Source organism: Emydura macquarii, unplaced genomic scaffold (assembly GCF_026122565.2).
Source record: "Emydura macquarii macquarii isolate MOO-44397 ecotype Brisbane River unplaced genomic scaffold, CSIRO-AGI_Emac_v2 contig_3235, whole genome shotgun sequence".
In the NCBI taxonomy this organism is placed as follows: domain Eukaryota; kingdom Metazoa; phylum Chordata; order Testudines; family Chelidae; genus Emydura; species Emydura macquarii.
Genome location: NW_027133372.1, coordinates 17,568 through 39,870, shown reverse-complemented (window position 1 = coordinate 39,870; position 22,303 = coordinate 17,568). Strand labels below are relative to the sequence as shown.

Here is a 22,303-nt window from a genome sequence, read left to right as displayed (position 1 = left end):
CCTCTAGCTTCTCCTTGCCCCGCTCCTCATGTTCATATGCTCCTCCTTGGTGTCCTTCCCTTTCTCCCACATGGTCATAGGATCCTCACAATGACCCTCACTACTATGTCCTGACAGCAGAGAGGGCTGCTAATGGTTTTAGGGCCACCTGGCTTCAATCGCACTGGAAGCAATAGGAAACAATAGCCATCTTTACTAAGGGCATCTTTACAAAGGGTGTGTGGGAATGGCAGCTATTCTGATTTGAGGGTGGACTGTGGTTTCAGTCCACTGAGAAAAAAGGACGCTGGCAGCCATTTTAATCAAGTGGAGATTGCTCATCTTGTCATTCCTAGATTATATGAAACTGGAAATAACAGTCTGTAAAGAGGGATTGAGTTACAGCAGCTTCACCCCATTCTCCAAGGAGAAGACTGAGGATTAGGGATGGTGCTCTCTCTGCATCCCCTGAACAACCATGGTGTTTCCATGGTAACTAAGGCTCACTTCTATCTTATTAAACCCTAGTGCCAAAAGGATTTCCATAGGAACTGAGACTCACCACTCCCTCCCCCCTCACAATACAAAGGTGCTTCCTTGACAACTGAGTCAGGGGAAACCAACCAACTTAACACAAATAGGGGTTATTTGCTTAGGTGTGCCACAAAGGGCCACTCTGGGCCTCGTGTCCATTCAATGCAAGGGGCAGGAGATTCCTCTAACCTCCCCATCATCTTGGAGGTGTGGAATCTGTGCTCATCTCTTCCATTTGGTGGGGCCACTCCCCAGTGGCCCTGCACTAGCACACAGAGATCCCCATCAAGGCTTGGGATGTCATCCCCAGGAGCAGCCTGGGGTATAGTACCTCAAGCCCCACCCCTCTTGATGGCCTCATCCTCATGCCATCACAGTACTGGGCAAGTTCCATGGGGATATACTAATGAAAAGCTGCCCAGTGAAAGTTTTGAAGCTACGCAGATTACTGCTTCTGCCACAGGCCTGATGCTGTCTTAGTCACTGCTGTTTCTTCAGCCTCTGTTGCCTCCCTAGAACCAGGCTGTGAGCTGGCAATGCCTCTCAATCCCGGGCGATGCTACGTCAGGAGGTAAACTAACTGGATGGCTGGAGCAGGGACAACAAGGGGGCAGCGGGAGTCAGCAACGGAGGAGTTGGAGAGTAACGCTGTTGCTCTATTGCTTTTCAGAGCGGAGGAAACCAAAGCACGGCTCTCCAGGATGGTCGGTAACAGCGGCACAGCAGCAGTGCCATCAGGTTAAGGTGAATGCGGGCTGAGTGTTGCTGCTGATTGTTTCTGCTATGCTGAAGCAGGCCAAGTAGTGGACCTTGGCGCAAAACATGGTCTGGAATTAGCAATCCTAGGGAATTCACTTTAGGAGCCAAACATTGCCGCTTAGCAGGATGATTCAATCAGATTCCAGCTGACCTGACACAGTGGGTGTGGGGTCAGGTCATTCCCCGTGTATGGTTGCTGATCAAGTTCTCTGAATCTGTATAGGTTCCTCCCTTAGCTTCCCTGGCCTTTGTCAGGTAGAGGCTTCCACAGCAGCTTCCTTGATTGCAGTCGCAATAGCCATACTGGGAGTTTACTGAAGCCCGCCAGACACCTCCTATAGAGCTGGGAAATGATTTCCCCACTGACAATATGCTTAATTCAATAACAAAGATGGAACAGTCAAAATGACGTGTTTGTGAAGAGCAAAAAATGAAAATTGCCCATCGAAACACTTTCACAAATGCTTAAGAATTACAAATATGTCCAAAATAAATCAGGATAGTTTTCGTGGCCAGTTCCCTCATCACAAAAGAGGATACCTTCATAATGAATGTTATGTTAGGGGCATAGTTTGAAAATATCTGTTGGCTTCTCTGTCTGCTTGATCTGGCAGTAAAGTCACAGTCATGATTTTGTGACATAATGCCTTGTTGCCATAGAAATGACTACCACTACTTGTCTCTCATGATGGCCCATTTTTTGGATGGCTGTGTAAGCAGAAGAGAAGGTACAATGCCTGAGTCACTCCCTCTCTCTCCATGAACAGATCTTGCAAAAGGCATATAATGGGCACACATATTCCATATCTTTGGGCATTCGGGACACAATGATGCTTTTGTGACAGTCTCCATCTTGTCTGACACAGCAGGGATTGAACTGGGGAATTCCAGAGCAAAAAAGCAAGAGCTGCTGCTGCTTGAAGTAAAGAGAAGCACCTTAGGCACTTTGGCACATGCATACATCTGTGTCAGGAATAAGGCTCTGCAGCTGTGGTTGCTCAGTGCTCCTGACACACTAATAAGGCAGCTGAGCTGCCCTGACAGACTGGGTGAAGAGGCTAGCAGGCCAATTCTTGAACCCAACAGTAACAATAGCTTGCCCTGCTCGTGCTTTGCTCCTCCACAGCTCCAGCCTTGTTCCTATCCTGTCCCAGCCGTGTTCCTGCCTCCCCTGACTCCTGATAATCCGGTTCTGATCTTCAGCCCTGCTTCCTGGTTCTAGTTCTGTCTCAGCCTCTGGCATTTGGACTCCAATTTGGACTCCTGCTCCAACAGCTAGGCCTGACTGCCCACGTCCTAGTCTCTTGACAATCTATGAAACACATTCACTAGAGGGTTACACTTGGACTTTGAATGGTATTTAGTGCCTAGAGTATAAGGTGGGACATCAGAGCACCAGTGACGCTGCTAGACTTCCCAAAGCTTCTGAATTCCCCTTCCACACCAGTAGGGTTCCCAGACTAAAAATGAGGCGGAATAGAAGCTACCCCCTGGAATATAAGTAGCAGTGGCAACTTCTCAAGGCATTTCTTCAGAACTACCATCATCTAATGCAGCTAGGGTGTTTCTGAGAACTGATGATGCTGCGAATCCCAGTTGCCCCAGTCCTGCCACAGGCCTTGACTTTGTGTCACAGTTAAGCACCCTTGTCATTTAGAGCAGGAATCCAAAGGTTGTTGACTCCCATATGCCAACAATTAAGGGGCTGAGTCAACAGTCACTGAAGTCCACAAGCTGATTTTCCACTGGTTTCGCTGGACATTGGATCAGGCCTGAACTGAAGAGAACTGATGGCTGTTCACACACAGTGATTCCTACGGGGCTTACTGGCCATTGACCGCCTCCTCAAGCTCCCCTTTCTAAACAAAAGAGTGAATTGAGCTCACAGGACTTCCTATATCCTCTTGTTATGTAGGAAGATGCCAGTAGAAGGAACCGTATATAAACACAACATTGTTAAGGTTCAAAGACATCTACAGGCCATCAGTTGCTGAAAATGTGAGAAGGTGGAGGGATTCATGCATCTAACTGAAAGATGTTGAAAACAATGAAAGGGACTTTCTCTCTCAACACGGCATTGAAAATTTGCCTGAAATAGAGCAATAGAAACAATAGAGACAAGTTCTTCTTTAACAACTGTTTCCAATGGATAAGATTTGAAATGCCTCTGGGAACTAATTAACTGGGGATATGATGCATTGTCACTATGCAATTTACTATTTCTGCTATAACTTCACAGTTGAGAGAGACAATTTTCCCCAAAGATCTTGTTAAATCTTAGATTTTGCACAGTAAGGGATAGAGAAAGTCTTAGATCTGAGGCTTTGTGAGTTGGGGAGCGAGAGATTTAAAAGGATCCCTGAGTGCTGTCTTGACCAAACCACTTCTTCAGTTCACTAATTTAGCCCTCACAAATCTTCACCGAGAGCAAAGGACATTCTAAAAAAGACAGGTGTTTGGATGAAATTTACTAACCAGCAAATCTATATTGCCGGGAGTATCTTATGCCCTTGTAAATCACCCTTATCATTCTGCAAGTGCTTAGCGTTGTTCAGACCTGAACTCCTTCACCGTTGAAGCAGGTTAGAAGCTGGGGAGAGAAAACCCATCACCATCCAGGTAAGTATTTGGATCTGCAAATACAATTCATGTAAGTGTTCTAGTAAGGTTGAGTATTTTATACTGTTCTTCTCCTGGTTTGCTCTGGTAATGTGAAAGAAAAAACAGCATTTTATTAGGATTCACTCCAATCTAATTCCACCCATCCATAAATCATTCAGCCTAACTAATTCACCTGAAGTACTGTATGTTGAATGACTTTAAAATCTTTATTACAAACTTTTCTCTTCAAAAATCTTCATATTACTATTTGTTTATTTTAATTTTAATTTTGATATGTATAAAATAGGTTTATTAGATGCAGGTTCATAAGCAATAAAAATCCTCTCTCTCCTATATTTAATCCATTTCTGCTTATGACCATTCATAAATACTTTCTTTTGAACAACAGGAACTTTAATTCAGTCACTTCATGCCAAATGATAACACATACAGAGTCATGTTCACCAGTGCTTCCTGCTCTGGTGAAAGAATTTAACTGGCTAGTCGAACAGAGTTTATAGCTGCTTTGCATTTCTAGAGCAGCACAAAGTGTATCAGTGAATCCAGTCAATAAATTCTTGTTTTAATTGGGATATTTTGTAAACTTGGTTAAAATTCTCCACTGAAATAATTTTTAAATTAAAATGGATTTTCAACTAATGCAAATTTTTGTGGAATAATTTTCAGTTTCACTGATGTTTGTGATGAAAATAATCAGGGACCAGTTTTCATGCATTTGCTCCTTAATGAGACAACTCACTTTCATGTCTGTATGTACAAATCAATAATTTTGAGCATTTATGTGCCCAAATGCAAAGGTAAGAGATGTGGTCATCCTGATTGAAACCTGAGATTCATGAAGGTATTTTACAACGTCTTAAGAATAAAATACAATGCATAACATGGAAGGGCTGGTTGCAAAGCATAGTTATGGATGACCCAAAGACTATGATGATTCATTTGCTCTCTTTGTTACGTATGGAGAATAGAAAGAATCATGCCCAAATGTTCCACACTGATTATTTGAGTATATACTGTTCATGCATTTCAGCAACTCAAGCTGATTTCCTATTGTTCCTTGAGTTACACATTGACCGTTTTTTCTTTTGATCAAAGCCTACTATTTTGGTCAATACATCTTCATGATATTCACTTCATCATTGGTTAATATCTGACTTTTAGTCATATTCTTGTTTTGTGTCATGACAGGTGGATTTGCTTCACATGGTATACCCATCATTTACACTGAGTACATGAACCCTGCATGGAATGTGACTGAATTTATCCTCTTGGGACTCACCCAGAATCAGGAGTTGCAGCAAGTGTGTTTTGTGCTGTTTTTACTCTTCTATGTTGTTATTGTGCTGGGAAATCTCCTCATCATTGTCACTATTAAGCACAGTGAGCATCTGACCTCCCCTATGTACTTCTTCCTGAGCTACCTGTCTTTTGTAGACATCTGCTACTCTTCTGTCACAGCCCCCAAACTGATAACAGACTTCCTTGTGGAGAGGAAAATCATCTCCTTCAGTGGCTGCATGGCACAGCTCTTCTGGTCCCATTTCTTTGGGTGCACTGAAATCTTCCTTCTCACGGTGATGGCGTACGATCGGTACGTTGCAATCTGCAAACCCCTTCATTACATGACCATCATGACTGAGTGCGTGTGTGGCTGGTTGGTGGTGGCTTCATGGGTGGGTGGCTTTGTGCATTCCATGGTTCAGACTCTCCTGACCATTCAGTTGCCCTTCTGTGGGCCCAACGAGATTGACCACTACTTCTGTGATGTGCACCCTTTGCTGAAACTGGCCTGCACTGACACTTACCATGTTGGTGTCATGGTGGTTGCCAATACTGGGATGATTTCCCTGAGCTGCTTTGTTGTGCTGATTGTGTCCTATATCATCATCTTAGTCTCCTTGAGAACTCACTCCTCCAAAGGTCGTCGTAAAGCTCTCTCCACCTGCGCCTCCCACATCACTGTAGTGATTATATTTTTTGGGCCATGTATCTTCATGTACTTACGACCTTCCACCACCTTCTCCGAAGATAAGATGGTCGCTGTGTTCTACACCATTATCACCCCCATGCTGAATCCCTTGATCTACACCCTGAGAAATGAGGAGGTGAAAAATGCCATGAGAAAATTAGGGAGCAGAAACGTGACTCTAGGAGTGAAATGAAAAATATGATGCGTAGAATGATGGTAGTTCTGCAAACTATCAATACCCAGCAGGGCATTTAAATAAAAAAATATTTTAATATCATGGGGGTTCCCATCTTTGAAAATTCCCAGTGATTTCCTGTGAATCCTGCTATTGCCTTCCTATTTAAATATAAATGCTTGCAATATTGAAGGCTGAGTGAAGAGTGAAAAACGTTTCCAAATTTTACAGCTAATTTCAGGTTTTTTTTCATTATTATTACTGTCATCGTGATCGCACTGGAGCAGCATGGCCCAGTGTGTAGGGTTCCTAGGCTGTGGCTCAGAAACCATGGATACTAATCTTGGTTCTGTCACAATATGGCTTTGGGTCAGTCACTTCCTTTCTCTGAACCTCTATTTCCCTTCCCACCTTTTTCCAATTTAGTTTGTCATGTCTTCAAGGCATGGACTGTCTCTTAGTGTATGCTTGTATGCCACCTGGCACATGGGGTCCCAATCTCAGCTGAGACCTGTAGGCAAAGCTGCAATACAACAGTAATAATTCTGTATTATCTTGCCATGCATATTTAAGAATGTGTACATTGTGAGGGTCTGTTACATGCATATATATATGCGTATAAAACTGTGTGAATTCTTGTGAGCTATACACATGTAACGTTTTTGCTATGCCCCTTTGCAAACAAATAACATTACAAGTGAGGGAGAAAGTAAGCTTATTGCATCTTATATGTAGCATGCAGAATTCCAAACCATCCTGCTTTCCTTTTATGTACAATGCAATTTATATCATGTCAGAGCAGGACACTGTAGTCAAATAGGTGTACAATCTTGAAGCAGAGATTCTGTGGATAGAAGGATAGGAGGTTTTTTTTTTTTTAAACTTATTTAGAAAGGGAAGGTTAGTGAAGGGACAAGTTAAAGGCATTTGATATCCAGTGCATGACCTTTTGAATCTCTATTTCCCTTCCCAACTTTTGCCAATTTAGACCGTAACATTTTTAGGGCAGGGACTGTCTCTTACTACATGTTTGTACAGCACCAAGCACATGGGAGCCTGATCGCAGTTGAGGCCAGTAGGCAAAGCTATGACATTACTAATAGAAATAATTTTGTATGATTTTCTCATGAACATTTAGGCATATGGACATTGTGAAGATTTGTTAAATGCATATTTAAGATGTATAACATGCATAAATAAGAGTATAAAACTGTGAATTTTTGGGAGCTCTTCATAAGTAACTTTTTTACTATGCCCTTTTGCAAGCAATTAACATTACAAGTAAGGGAGAAATAAAGCTTATTGCATCTTAAGTGTACCAAGTAGAATTACAAACTACATCGCTTTACATTTATATACAACGTGATTTATGTCATGTCAGAATAGCACATTTTAGTTAAGCTGCCCACAGATTGTTGTGCAATATGGGTCTCTCTTGAAGCAGAGCTTCTGTGGTCAGAATGATAGCAGGTGGTTCTTTCAACACATTAGGAAAGACAATGATTGTGAGTGGAGATGGTTAAGGCTTTTGGAATCCAGTGCATGACCCATTATGAACAACTCCATCCTACTTTGAACAGTAATATCCTGCAAAAAAAGCAATCACCCTTCTTCACTCCTCAGAATTCTCTTTCTCTAACTATCTCTTGGAAGTCAAGGCTGGGTCCCCTTTTCCTCCCCACATCTCTGGAGGGTTGGTAAATGGGGGTGGGATGGGTTGGAGAGATGGGGTCTCTCTCATTTCTTATCAAGTCTGCTCTCTCTCCTTCCTCTTGGCACTCACTGGTCACCAGCACCTGAACAACACTCCTAGGAATTACTGTCTGGAGGGTCTGTCAGATCTGGCTTGATGCCTAAACCCTTGAATTTTGGCTGTGACGTACACAGATCTGGTGTTTTGAACTCCTAGGAATTGTGACCACACTGCCTTGTGAGCCATTATCTAGCCAAACACCTATCGAACTGCACAGACAAAGAAAGTATCAGGTCTGATATCCAGCTGGCATAAATCAATGTAACTTCATTTAGGCAAACAGCCCCAGCTTATGTAAATCAACATATCTGTATCGAAATCAATGGGTCAGACTCCCCTGCTGACATAAACTGACACTGTTTTTTTAGGAGATACACTAATACACTAATAAATAATAATGTGTGTACAGGCTTACAGCTGTGCTAACTAACTCCCATTCAGGATCTGTCCCAATTAACTTTCAAAACGAGAGGTGCTTAGAGCCAAAAATAACTGCTTTTGCTTTCTGTTCACATCCCTTGTAACTACAATCAGAGACTCTCCACGAAATCCTTTAACAATACTTAAAGTGTGTTCCCTTGGGTATAATTAAAAGTTGGTTTTAAAGTGGTCCTGGCGTGATGCAACTTGTGAATAAGCTACAGCAGCCAATCCAATACCAGTTTTCAGCTACAGGCCTGCAAGTCTATGCACACACCAGAGAAACATCAAAAGTTTGTCTCCCAGCACGAGGCTGATGCAGTACAAAGTTTAATTGCTTTCCAAATGATGCCAGAATCAGAGTTTGGTCCCCAGGTGCATGGATTTCTATTTAACTTGGTTTACCTATTTCTGCTTCAACTTCCTCATCAGGAGATAAATGACTGCCAGAAGAAGAGAGTGGATTGGTCAGAGTGAGGGGGCAAGCTGCCAGCAAGTTAGGTCATGTTCTGCCAACAAGGACTGAAATAACCATTGGTCCATTCTGAGCTCAGAGGGACCTTGGTATGAAAATTAAAGTCAATGCCGATGGCTTAATGTCCTTCCCAGATCCCTAAGTGGGTCATGAGTGACCTCCAGACTGCCTAGAGGGACCCTAAGAATAGATCTTATTTCTGGTCACGAGGACGAGGTTTACACATCATCAGACAGAACTGCACTGTCAGGCCAACATCATAGTTTAAATAGCTCTTTATAAACCAGGCTTCCCATGCTGTTCACACCGAAGGACTTTATCTCTGGAGCAGGGGAGAGCAGCGGAGATTAAACCAAACATCACTCGGGAAAGCATCAGCATTGCAGCCAATGTAAGTGTCCCATCTGTCTGTCTGTCTGTCTGTCTGTGAGGCATCCATCACCTTGCACTAAATACAAGGATTAGATGAAGCATCATTACTTTTCTGCTAGGACAATAGTCTAAGTCGTGTCTCTGGGAGATTGTTTTGTATTACTTTTTCTCTCTCTTACAGATAAATTAAAGCACAAAAGGCCAGATTTTTGAAGGTATTTAGGTGCCTAACTCCCATTGGAATCAGTGGTGTTAGGCACCTAAATACTTTTAGATATTTGTCCCTAAGCCCACTGATGTTAATAGGAATCTTTCCATTCACTTCAGGGACCTTGGACTGGGGTCCTAGTGCTGGATCAGTCTAATTAAACTTTCCCCTTTGAACATGTTTTCCTTTCTCTATTCATGTTTTGTTGGTTGCTCTGTATTTACAATGAGTTAGGGCTGGTGAAATGTGCTGGATTGTCAGAGTTGGAGAGTGGCTTCTAGAATAATCATCAGAACAAGTGCCCGTCCCCCTCTCAACCCCACACATGCCCCAACAATGTGTCTCAGCCATGACTATGAAAGACTTTCCTGCCCTTCCACACACATTATTTGTGACAAGGGAATTCAGAGCCCACCATTCATTCAGACCTTGTCCTCTGGTTGACAGACCAAGGGGGAGAACTACTGCCAGTTGCGATGATGGTTTTTGCTTAGTTGACACCTGTCCAGTAAGGAACTGTACTGAGAACCCATCAATTCATTTCTCACATGCTCCTGAACAGCCAGCAGATTGTAATGATGTGTGAGAACTACCAAGCTGGACTGACATATAAATTGGTGAGCTGGAAGGAAAAGAAGCAGTAACCCATAGCCAGGGTAACACATCATGCAGTGCTTAGTTCCTTGGGTAGACCACTGGCATATGAAAGCTATCCAGACTGAAGGTGAATGGACATCTCATATGAAAATGTGGAGCCTCACTCTCCTACGTAACTGCTGCTTTGATTATAACCCATTTTGTTAGTGATTGAAAATCATTCCCCTCTGTTGGTCAATTTGAAATGAACTGAGGTTTTCAGTCCAATTCCTAGAGCCGCACTGTGGAAATCCATAGTATGCACATAAAATCCAGAGGGAATACATCCACAGTAAGAGACAGTGCCTGCCCCAAACAGACAAGAGACGGGAAAGAAAGCAGCGACTTGTGCAGAGTCATGCAGCAGGTCTGTGGGGAAGCCAAGAACAGAACTCAGATCTGCTGAGATCTGTTTAATTGCCCCAGTCACAAAGTGCATTGCCTCAGGCTGTCCTCCCCTAGAGTCTGATCTCCTCAGTTCAAGGACAAAATTACCTTCACAGGTACACAAAGTGTGCCTGAAATATACATCCAGCACCCATGAAACAAAACCGCCCTCGTGGTGTGGAGAAGTAGCTGATGTGCTGCGCAACAGTTATGGCAACTGACACTCATTTTCTGATGTCCATGTAAAGCAACTAGAACTTCCCCTTTTTTCCTCCTCTTAAATTTACTCCAAAATGAACAATTAAATATTCATGGTGCCTTGTGACGGGACTTACCTGATCATGTCTCTGACTGGCACAGTGTGATGGAAGATTGTGAGCTGAAATAGCATGCTCTTTTGTTCAACCAAACTCCAAAATTGGAGTTTAGGGCTCATGTAAGTTTGAGGTTCCCAAAAGCCCCTTTCTTTTCAACAGCACATTTATTTAGTGTTCAGGAGTGCAATGGGATGTATTGTAAGGTCGTATCAGTAGTTACACTATTTCATAGCTCCAATTAGTCACAAAGTGACTTAGGAACTTTGGAACTTAGTCTCCTAAGTCACTTAGATGCTTTTGAAAATTTTACCCTAGAACTCTTTCCATTATATATGCTGCAATAAATCAAGCCACATAATTAAAGAGAGGCAAGTGGTTATTAGTACTGTGCTATGAATTGTCCTGAAAGTATTCTTTTACTAAGCATGGAGCTTTGTGCATGTGTGAAAATACCCAAATTACCGGACTCATCGACAGGTAATGACATAAGGTATTTGTGGAGGGAATCAGGAGGTAAGAAGGGTTTGAATTTTATGCACAACATTTCATTTAACCTGGCATGTAGATAACAATTTTATTTTATTTCTAAAGCAATTTTCATGTAGAAAGACACCAAAGATCTTTGGAAATTTTAGCAGTAGATTCAGAAACTATAGAATCATAGAAATGTAGGGTTGGAAGGGACTTTGAGAAGCCATCAAGAGTAGCTCCCTCCTTCCCCCCACCTCATGCTGAGGCAAGACCAAGTAAATCTAGACCATCCCTGACAGCTATTAATCCAATCTATTCTTAAAAGCCTCCAGTGATGGGGATTCCACAACCTCCCTTGGAAGCCTGTCTAGATCTTAATTACCCTTATAGTTAGACTTTTTTCTTAAAATCTAATCTAAATCTCCCTTGATGCAAATTAAGCTGATTACTTCTTGTCCTAGCTTCATTGGATATGGAGAACAATTGATCACAGTCCTCTTTATAGAAATCCTTAACATATTTGAAAATTTGGTCTTCTTTTTTCAAGACTAAACATGCCCAGTTTTTTTAACCATTCCTCATAGGCCAGGTTTTCTAAACCTTTTAATAACTGTTGTTGTTCTCCTCTGGACTCTCTGCAATTTGTCCACATCTTTCCTGAAATGTGGCTCCCAAAATTTGACATAGAACTCCAGCTGAGAACTCATCAGTGGTGAGCAGAGCAGCACAGTTACCTCCTGTGTCTCACATATGACACTCCTGTTAATACGCCCCAGAATGATATTAGCCTTTTTTGCAATTGCATCACGTTGATTTATAATAAATTTGTAACCCACTATAACCCCTTGTTCCTTTTCAGCAGTACTATTGCCTAGCCAGCTATTTCCCCCTTTGTAGTTGTGTATTTGATTTTTTCTTCTTAAGTTCTTTACCTGTATCTTTGTTGAATTTCATCTTGTTGATTTCAGACCAATTCTCCAATTTGTCAAGGTTGTTATGAATTCTAATCTGGTCCTCCAAAGTGCTTGCTACCCCTGCCAGTTTGATGTCACTTGCAAATTTTATGAGCATACGCTCCCCTCCATTATCCAAATCATTAATGAAAATACTGAATAGTACTGTACTCTGACCCCTGTGAGACTCCAGTAGACATCTCCCTTCAGTTTGCAGAAAACCATTGATAATTACTCTTTGAGTATGGGCTTTCAAACAGTGGTGCACCCACTTTATAATAATTTAATCCAAACCATATTTACCTAGTTTGCTTGTTAGAATGTCATGTGGGACTGTATCAAAAACCTCACTAAAATCAAGATATATTGCATCTAATCATTCCTCCATATCCAGTAGGCCAATAATCCTATCATAGAAGGAAATAAGGTTGGAATGGCAATATTTGTTCTTGACAAATCTATGCCACTATTCCTTATAACCTATTATCTTCCAGGTGCTTACAAATTGATTATTTAATAATTTGTTCTAGTATCTCTCCAGAGATCAAAGTTAAGCCAACTGGTCTATAATTCCCTGGATCCTCTTTGTTCCCCATTTTAAAGATAGGTACTATGTTTGCCCTTCTTCAGTCCTCTGGGACCTCACCCGTCCTCCACGAGTTCTTGCAGATAATTCCTAACGCTTCTAAGATTATGTCAACTATTTTCTTAAGTTTCCTAGGATGAATTTTACCAGGCCCTGTTGACTTGAATAGATCTAACTTATCTAAATGTTCTTAACCTGTCCTTTCCTTATTTTGGCTTGCGTTCCTTACCCCTTGTTCTTAGTATTAACTGTGTTGAGGATCTGGTCACCATCAACCTTTTTAGTGAAGACTGAAGCAAACTAGGCATTAAACACTTCAGCCATCTTGATATCATCAGTTATTAGCTCTCCTTCCCACTAAGGAGAGGACCTACACTTTCCTTCATTTTTCTCTTGCTCCTAATGTATTTAAAGAACCTCTGCTTATTGCCTTTTATGTCCCCTGGTACGTGTAACTCATTTTGTACCTTCAGCCTTCTGATTTTGTTCCTATATGCTGATGCTCTTCTTTTGTACTCCTCCTTAGCAATTTGTCCATGTTTCCATTTTTTGTAGGACTTTTTTTTTTTTTAATTTTCAGGTCTTAAAGAGCTCCTGATCCAGCCACTTTGGCCTCTTTCTCTTCTCCTCATTTTTCCTTTGCATAGGGATAGTTTTCAGTTGTGCCTTTAATACTGTCTCCTTAAGAAACTGCCAGCTCTTCTGACCTCCTTTTTCCCCAAAGATTTTCTTCCCATGGGACCTTACCTACTATTTTCCTGAGTTTGTTAAAATCTGTTTTTTTGAAGTCCATTGTCCTTATTCAGCTGCTCTCGCTCCTTTACCATAGAATCATGAAATCTATCATTTCAGGGTTACTTTCATTCATATTGCCGTCCACCTTCAGATAAACATTCACCACTGAAATGCAGCCTCTTCTGAAGTGAAATGCAGACGTTATTTAACAACTCAAAGTAGCATTCTAGCAAAGTTTAGAATCGGAAGTCAAGACGCTGTACCTTATCCTACCAAAAGAAAATGAAAAGAAAAAAAACCTTGAGAAATGGCATATATGGATATTCTAGTCCATGTTTTTCTATTTATGCTGTTGCTGTTACCCACAAAATAGTAAAGATCCTTATTTGTCTCTAGGTGTATCAAATCTGGAAAGGAATACATAAAACTTTGGTTAAATGTCTACTTCTGTCCCCTGGATGCCACTAGCAGAGCTGTCCAGGAAATAGAAATCCCTTCTCTGCCTCTCCTGGAGCTGGAATTGGAGGGAAGTGAGGAGTGTGAAACATTTCATGTTTTCAAGTTTCATCTGATCTCTGGCTTACAGGGGTTTTTTTGGTTGTTGTCAAAATGTTGAAATTTTTTGTGACAAGCAAGCACTTTTTGTGAAAGTTTTCCTTTTGTTAAAACCCAAATTCTACATAAAAACACAGTGGTGATTGGAACTTTTCAACCAGCTCCCACTACAGAGGAAGGAGTTATAAGAGGCTTTTGAGCACACACAAGGCACAGCAAGATCAATTGGCTGGAAGCTGAAGCGAGATAATTTCAAACTGGAAACAAGGTACCCGTTTGTAACAGTGAGGGCAATTAACCAAGAGAACAATTTAGGAATGGACATGGTTGATTTTCCATCACATGAGGTCTTTAAATCAAGATTAGGTATCTTTCTAAAAGCTAAACTCTAGCTCTATCACAAGTTCAAATTCTTGGTCTTGATGTAAAAATGACGGTGAAATTCTCTGATCTGTGCTATACACAAGGTCAGACTAATTGATCATAATTGTCCCCTCCAGAGGTGGTGCTAGCCCATTGCAGGCCCTAAATATGAATATTCCCCCCCAACACATAATAAAAAGTGAATGGGGGTCCCCTTGAGCTGCTGACAGCCCTAAGCAATTGCTTAGTCTGCTTATGCCTAGGACTGGCTCTGGTCCCCTCTGACCTTAATTTCTATGAAACTATGAACTGAAACTTTGAGGGAAAGATCATCCCTAATAATGTTCAAAAACTTCCACAAGTGATATCAAATAGCTTGTCTATAGCCCTATTATCATATTTTTACTATGTATCTTGTGAGCTAGGCTGCAAAAGCTTTTGCAAGGAAAGGGTAAATTCCCATTGGAAAGGGCAAATTCCCAGCTCCATAACAAGGCTAAAAGGTACCCATTTCTAGCTGTGATGATGTATAAGATACTGGATCTTAGAGCTGTCTTTAGTTCTGGTCTAAATGTTACCAGCTCTGAAATGCAGAACAGTATAATTAAGAGATGATGGGGAGAAGATAGAGGGAACTTCTCATTTGTCCTAGTATGTAGTAGACTGGACTGGGACTCAGGAGAGACCTGGGATACAATTCCCAGCTTTGCTGGGCGACATTGATCAAGTCACTTCACTTCTCTGTGCTTCAGTTTCCCCACATGTAAAATGGCAGTGATGATACTTGTCTCTTTTGTAAAGTGTTGGAGATCTAGTAATGAAACATGCTGTACAAGAGCTAGGTATTGCTATTATTTTACGGAACAGTAAGAAACATTTTGTAGCTGGTGATTCAAAACAAACAAACAGACAAACAAAACAAATGTCTATAGTAGGCAGAGTGTAGATGAAACTGTCAAAGTCCTTCACAAACACAATTCATCATGTGGTCTTGTTGTCTATCATGTGATTCTCTGGTACAATGGATCTCTCCACCTTACAGAGAATGTGCTATAAATGTAGAAATTGTTCAGCTGAAACTTCAGAGTAAAATATGCAGATTCAGCAAAATGGTGCATGAATTCCTGTCAATTTTGCTGCATTGTGCCAGTCGGAAAAAAACCTCTCATAAAATAATTCTGAAAAAATCAAAATAGCAGTTTCTGGCTCGAAATGACATTTAATTTCAAAATTTCTTGTATTTTTTTTTTTTTTTAAACTAAATCCATTAAGAATGCAAAAATGCTTTAAGTCAAGCCAAACATTTTGTTTCAGGTCAAGTAAAATGTTTCTTTGATCTGTTTTTTGGTTTTTTAAATTTGGTTTGTTGAAAAATTTGAAGGGGGGGAAAAAAAGGTTTTGGTTCAACCCAAAACAATTTTATCCCTCCGAGTTTTTTGGAACTGCAACGCAACAAACATTTCTGTCATTCACACACTTCTATGAATGTCTTTGCTTGTTTTTTTATAAGTGCATGTCTTGATGTTGTACGATGGACTTCATTATTCACCAGTCCTGAGCGTGATTGTAATTTCGTCTCCCCACCAGGTTTTCTATGAATGCCTGAAGCTATGGAGCAGGGGAACCACACAATGGTTACGGAATTTGTTCTCCTTGGACTTTCCCACTATAGGCAGGTGCAGCTTGTATTTTTTGTTCTGTTTTTATTGTCCTACATGGTGACTGTGCTGGGCAATCTCCTCATCATCGTCACCATACAGGCCAATTCCTGTCTGACCTCACCCATGTACTTCTTCCTCTGCAACCTGTCCTTCATTGATCTCTGCTACTCCTCCGTCACCTCCCCCAGGATGCTGGCTGACTTGCTTTCCCAGAGGAAGACCATTTCCTTCAATGGCTGCATGGCCCAGCTCTTTCTTCTGCACTTTGTGGGGGCATCAGAGATGTTCCTGCTGACGGTGATGGCTTATGACCGCTATGTCGCCATCTGCAAGCCGCTGCGCTACATGTCCATCATGAGCAGGCCCGTGTGCTGCATGCTGGTGGTTGGTTGTTGGATGGGAGGCTTTGTCCATTCCATTGTGCAGACCATTCTTACTGTCCACCTCCCATTCTGTGGCCCCAATAAGATCGACAATTACTTCTGCGATGTGCCTCCTGTCATCAGGCTCGCCTGCACCAATATCTACATCATTGAGTTGCTCATGGTCTCCAACAGTGGCCTGATCTCCCTGGTTTGCTTCCTGGTGCTGCTTGTCTCCTACACAGTCATCCTAGTCACTGTCAGTCTTCGCCTCAGAGACGGAAAGTGGAAAGCCCTGTCCACCTGTGCGTCGCACATCATGGTCGTCACCTTGTTCTTTGGGCCCTGCATGTTCATCTATCTACGACCCTTCTCCAACTTCTCTGCTGATAAGGGTGTCTCCATCATTTACACCGTCCTCACCCCGATGGCGAACCCTCTGATCTACACCCTGAGAAACAAGGAGGTGAAGGATTCTATGAGGAGATTATGGAGCCAGCACAGGTTATCCATAAAGAACTAAACCTAGGAGCGTTCAGAGAGATTTCCTTACTGCAAAACGGAAAAGATGCTTCCAATGTTCTCATAACTCACAATGGTAGTGATCAGAGTTTATCCCTTAGTTCAGATACTAGAGATTTTTATTTCTAGTACTGAAGGTGTCTGCTTCAAAAGGCACTGTTGGCCCAAGCTAGGCGGGTTATAAAAATGGAGCTTTACAGAAGGCTTGAACTTGGGGAGACCTCACTCAGATGTTTGGGACAAACTTCTCAGCATAGGGGAAATATGGACTCAACTCTTCTAGAGTTTAAGTAACTATCCCCCACTCTCGAGGCTGAGCCACAGAAGAGGTTTATGAGTCTCTGACTACTTTAATTGCAGGAGTTAATCTTTTAGCTCAAGTGGTAGATATAGGTCATGGAAAAACTTTCATATAAAGGGAGATTGAACAGACTGGGACTGTTTAAGAGATGAATAAGAGGGGCTGTGATAAAAGAATATAAAGTAATAAATGGCATAGACAAGATTGACAGGCAAATTCTGTTCTTCCTGTCTCATAACACAAGAACAAAGGGAAAGTCAATGAAATTTAAAGGTAAGAAATTCGGTTTACTTATCTCTGCATTATTAATGAAAATAAGAAATCAAAACTATTCAGTGTCTAAAATGAAATGTGACCTTTGACAATGTAGCATTAAAATAGTTGGAGAACCAATCAATACAGGTACAACATTGCCTTTTTAATTATAATATTTTTAAAAAACAAAATCGCTTCTAATCTATTGTCGTCTTTTTTGTATCATTTTCTTTCTTCTCTTCTCTCCTCACCTCTCCATTTGCCCAACTTCCCATACATTTTGATGTAGAATTGTTTACGTTGGCTTTGGTGAATTCTAAAGCTGGTCAGTTTTTCTTTTTAGTGAATAGTGTATTGTTCTTCTCTGGACTCTCTCCAATTTGTCCACATCTTTCCTAAGGTGTGTCTCTCAGAATCTGACATAGTACTCCAGTGGAGGCCTTACCAGAGCCAAGAAGAGCAGGACAATAATCTCACGTGTTTCACAACCAGTACTTCTGATAACGTACCGCCAAATGGTATTAGCCTTTTTCACATGCTCTTGAATGAACTCACACACCCAGGAAAATGATAAAAGACAAAACCACACCACCTGTGGGAGAGCACTTTTCACAAAGCGCTTACTCTGACCTGTGTCAGTCCTCATCCTCAAAGGAAACCTGCACGATACTTTCAAAAGATAAGTCTGGAAGCTTAACATCATAACTTTGCTAGACACTAAAAATCATGGACTGAACAGAGACCCTGGATTTATGGTTTATTATAACAAACTGTAACCTACTACCAACCCCTCTGGCCTGCCCCCCACAGCTGTTTTCCTCCCTCACTTTCTTTCCTCCCATGATTGGAGTGGTGTTAATGGGCCACTTCACCTTGAATGGTCCCTTGAAATATGTATTAACTACTTAGGCTAAACAATCTGTTCCATCTTATATGTAGCTGTGACACTTTGAGTTAGTTCCCAAGACCCGAAGAAGAACTCTGTGTAAGCTTGAAAGCCTGTCTCTCTCACCAACAGATATTGGTCCAATAAAAGATATTATCTCACCTGACTTGTCTTACCAAAATTAAGATATATCATGTCTACTTCTCTCCTATCCACTAGACCAGTAACCCTGTCAAAGACTCTGTGTTACCCATTTTCTGTATTACTGCATCTGAAGAAGAGAGCTGAAGTCTCTCGAAAGCTTATGCCTGCAAATATTAAATTTGTTAGTCTTTGAAGTGCCACAGAACTCTCGTTGTTTTTGCTGTATACAGACCAACACGGCTACCCCTCTGGAACCTGTCAAAGATTGTTTGCACTGACTTTAATGGGGCCATGAACTGGTCTTTAGAGCTTTGTTCAACCAGCTCTTGATTTAACAGCAGCCCTGACCAAGTGGCCCTCGCATTGTAGAGGTGGTGATACACAGGAGTGGGCAGGGTTGCTGAGGCCTGGTTTACACTGGTAATAGAGTAGACGTAACGCCACTTACATTGACCCCCTAATGTATGCGTCTCCACTGGCCCGTAAGTTCCATCGATTTAAAGCATGGTAAAAGGCAACCTAATAAAATCACCTCTGCAAGCGGTGTGGCACTGAATTCAAATTCTGTGGCTCAAATTTGCGTCCGTGTAGGAAGAGCGCAATTTACATTGACGCCATTGGCCTCTGGGAAGTAACCCATAATGCCCTGTTGTGACCGCTCTGGACATTCACGCTCTGCTGTAATGTGGCCATGTTCACAGGAAATAGCTCCTCCCCTCAAGCTGTGGGAAATTTTGAATGTCCATTTCTGGTTTAGAGAGAGAGAGAGAGAGTGGAGAGAGCTTTGTACTGCACAGCCGAATCGCGCTCCAGCTTGAAGTCGACCAGAGGTCTTGGATCTCATCGGTCTGTGGGGCGAAGAGTCTGTTCTTGCTCAGCTCCGAACCAGCAAAAGAAAGTTAGATATATATAAGAAGATATCTCGTGGCATGTTGGAGAAGGGGCACAACAGGGACGCGCAGCAGTGCTGCTTTAAGATCAAAGAGCTGAGGCAGGCTTATCAGAAAACTAGGAAGCTAACAGCCGTTCTGGCTCCTCACCCAAAACATGCTGCTTTTATGAGGAGCTGCATGCAATTCTCAGTGGGGACCCCGCCATTATGCCACCATGCAGCACAGACATACATTACTGCAGTTCATTGCAAAACCAGTTTTTCAATTCTTCCCGAAGCCAAAGCACTCCGTGGTTGGCTCTGAGCATAGCGCTGGAATCTGGCTGCTCAAAATTTGCAGTCAGCCTATCAACCTCCACGGCCTAACCCTGGGAGAACATTTCCCCCTTAATTTCACACAAATTATGGAGCATGCAGATATAACTGATGGGATGTTCTTTTCACTGATGTCAAGCCTAGTAAGCAGACATGTCCATCTGGCTTTTAAATGGCCAAATGCACATTCCACCACCATTCTGCATTTGCTGAGCCTGTTATTGAAACGCTCCTTCTCGTTATCCAGGTGCCCAGTGTAGGACTTCATTAGCCAAGGGATCAAGGGGTTGGCAGAATCCCCCAGGATCACTATTGGCATTTCCACATCCCCAATGTTTATATTTTGGTCAGGGAAGAAAGTGCCCGCCTGCATCTCATTGAACAGACCCGAGTTCCTAAAGATGCGCACGTCATGCACCTTTCCAGACCACCCCACATTGATGTTGGTGAAATGCCTCCTGTGATCCACAAGGGCCTATAACACCATTGAGAAATATCCCTTCCAGTTTATGTACTCTGTGGGAAGGTGGTCAGGTGCTAGGATAGGGATATGTGTGCCATCTATTGTCCCCCCCCCCAGATTGGGAACCCCTTTGCAGTAAACCCGTCCACTAAGTCCTGCACGTTTCCCAAAGTCACTACCCTTCTTAGCAGAAGCCTATTGATGGCCCAGCACACTTGCATCACAGCAGCTCCAACGGTGGATTTACTGACTTCGAATTGTTTCCCAACTGACCGGTAGCAGTCAGGGATGCCAGCTTCCACAGAGCAATGGCCACTCGCTTCTCCACTGTCAGAGATGGTGTCAAGTAAGTATTCACATGCTTCAGGGCTTAGGACAGCTCCACACAAAGTTCAAAGAAAGCGGCCTTTCGCATACGAAAGTTCTGCAGCCACTGCTCATCATCCCACACCTTCATAATGATACGATTCCCACCAATCTGTGCTTGTTTCCCGGGACCAGAACCAGAGCTCCACAGACTGAAGATAATGCATGACAGCCTGCAGCAAAAGGGAATTGTTCCACTTTATGGCTTGTAGCAGGGCAGCCTCCGTAACATCGCTATTTTCCATGCTGCAACTTCTCTCTTGCCTTTGAAAATACTGCAGGATAAGACATGAGGTATTTGTGATGCTCACGATGATAGTGCAGAGCTGAGCGGGCTCCATGTCTCTCTGGCAACGGTGTGAATGTGGCATAGAAAAACGGCACGAAAAACCTTTTGTAATTTGTTCGGGACAAGAAGGGAGGGAGCACATTGCATTGTGGGAGGACGACAAGCTTCCCAAAAGCCTCTGTGGCTAGTTGCACTGTGGGATAGCTACCATGGTGCACTGCTTTGAATGTCGACCCAAGCGGGATGAGTGGGGACACAAGAGCCCGGCAAAAGGAGCGTGGTGTGATCACGCTCCTGCAACTTCTAAAATTCGGCAGGTGAAAGTTGATTTAAAGTAAATCAACTTCAGTCTACCGTGTAGACATACTCTTATATAGCACAACAAAAAACAAGAGTTCAGGACTAAGGACCTGATTTGAATCTCATTGAGATCAATGGGAATCCCTCCATTGATTACAATGGACATTGGATTCGGACTTCAGATATTAGGAAATAGTTTCTAAGTGTTATGGGGATTGTGCAAGGGAATTAATGGCCAAGGGAGGTTGTTGGATGATGTTACAGCTGAGGTCATTAGAACAGGTGTGAGGAAACATTGGAAGGATCAACAAATCCTTGTTCTCCTTAAGGGGCAACGCTGCCCAAGGATCCTATATGCTATTGAGGATTATCCACATCTGGGATTTCATACTGTGAAGCAAATATAAAGCCTTCCTTGCTCCACAAAACAACAGAGAGCTTGAGAATCAACCACAGATCTGTCTCATTGGTGATGAAAGTTAAGTTGGAAATTCACATAGGTCTCTTCTAATCAGCATGACCAGCAACCTCTGATTAGGAAAGCCACTAGAATGAACAGAGATTTAGCACCTGAGGCAGGTGCTAACCCGTCTTCATGCATGGCAGAAGTGATGAAGCCCAGAGAAAGAAATACCTGAGAATGTAAGTTTGGGAAATCTCTTTCAGTGGATTTCACTTGCTATGTTCTTTCTTGTTTTTAGATCTCAGGAATTATTTCCCCTTTAAATAAACCACAAAGTAAACATGGTTTTTGATTTCTAGAGCTAAATGACTTTTTAAAAAAAATGGGGCAGGGAAATATGGTTTTCTTCCAAAAATGAAAAACAACTGTTTCCTTTTGGTTGTAGAATCTATGAATGTACAGAATATTAATCACACTGAGTAGCCCTGCTGAAATCAATAGGACTACAGAGGTGCATAAAGTTAGGATTGTACTTCAGAACCACCCTGAATTGGAGACCTTGGCATGTCTGGGATGCACATAATGGGAGTGACTTGGGTTGCTAATCTCCTAGCTAGATATGCCACAATTTGCAGAAATGACACAAGAAATGACATATATATATATACACACACACACATACACATACTTATAACATTACAGTGGTAGCTAATTTCTTTCAGAATCTATGAAGGTGTCAAATAATTGAATTAGTTTAATCTCTTTATTCAAAGCATAGGATGGGTGTCTTTTTGATGGAATGCACTCATAAGTGATATTATATGTATATTTATATACATTTAAAAATCAAACACTAATTGACATTCCATTATTTT

General features: G+C 42.0%; 2 protein-coding genes across 3 annotated transcripts; both read left to right on the top strand.

The window, feature by feature from the left end:
- Positions 1-5,126: 5,126 nt before the first annotated feature.
- LOC137142572 (olfactory receptor 4S2-like) lies at positions 5,127-6,056 on the top strand. The gene has a single exon (XM_067531976.1). It carries the CDS (start codon positions 5,127-5,129, stop codon positions 6,054-6,056), a length of 930 nt encoding a protein of 309 aa, XP_067388077.1.
- Positions 6,057-15,566: 9,510 nt separating this feature from the next.
- LOC137142574 (olfactory receptor 4Q2-like) lies at positions 15,567-16,815 on the top strand. Of its 2 annotated transcripts, XM_067531979.1 has the most exons (2): positions 15,567-15,576; positions 15,878-16,815. In XM_067531979.1, exon 2 carries the CDS (start codon positions 15,880-15,882, stop codon positions 16,813-16,815), a length of 936 nt encoding a protein of 311 aa, XP_067388080.1. In that variant the 5' UTR covers positions 15,567-15,576; positions 15,878-15,879. The 2 variants fall into 2 exon arrangements, with proteins under 2 accessions (XP_067388080.1, XP_067388079.1); XM_067531978.1 differs by lacking the exon at positions 15,567-15,576 and having other exon boundaries at positions 15,868-16,815.
- The last annotated feature ends 5,488 nt before the right edge of the window (positions 16,816-22,303 follow it).

Bases quoted from the DNA above. Each gene is read 5' to 3' on its own strand.
- LOC137142572 (XM_067531976.1), top strand. From the start codon at position 5,127: ATGAACCCTGCATGGAATGTGACTGAATTTATCCTCTTGGGACTCACC.
- LOC137142574 (XM_067531978.1), top strand. From the start codon at position 15,868: ATGCCTGAAGCTATGGAGCAGGGGAACCACACAATGGTTACGGAATTT.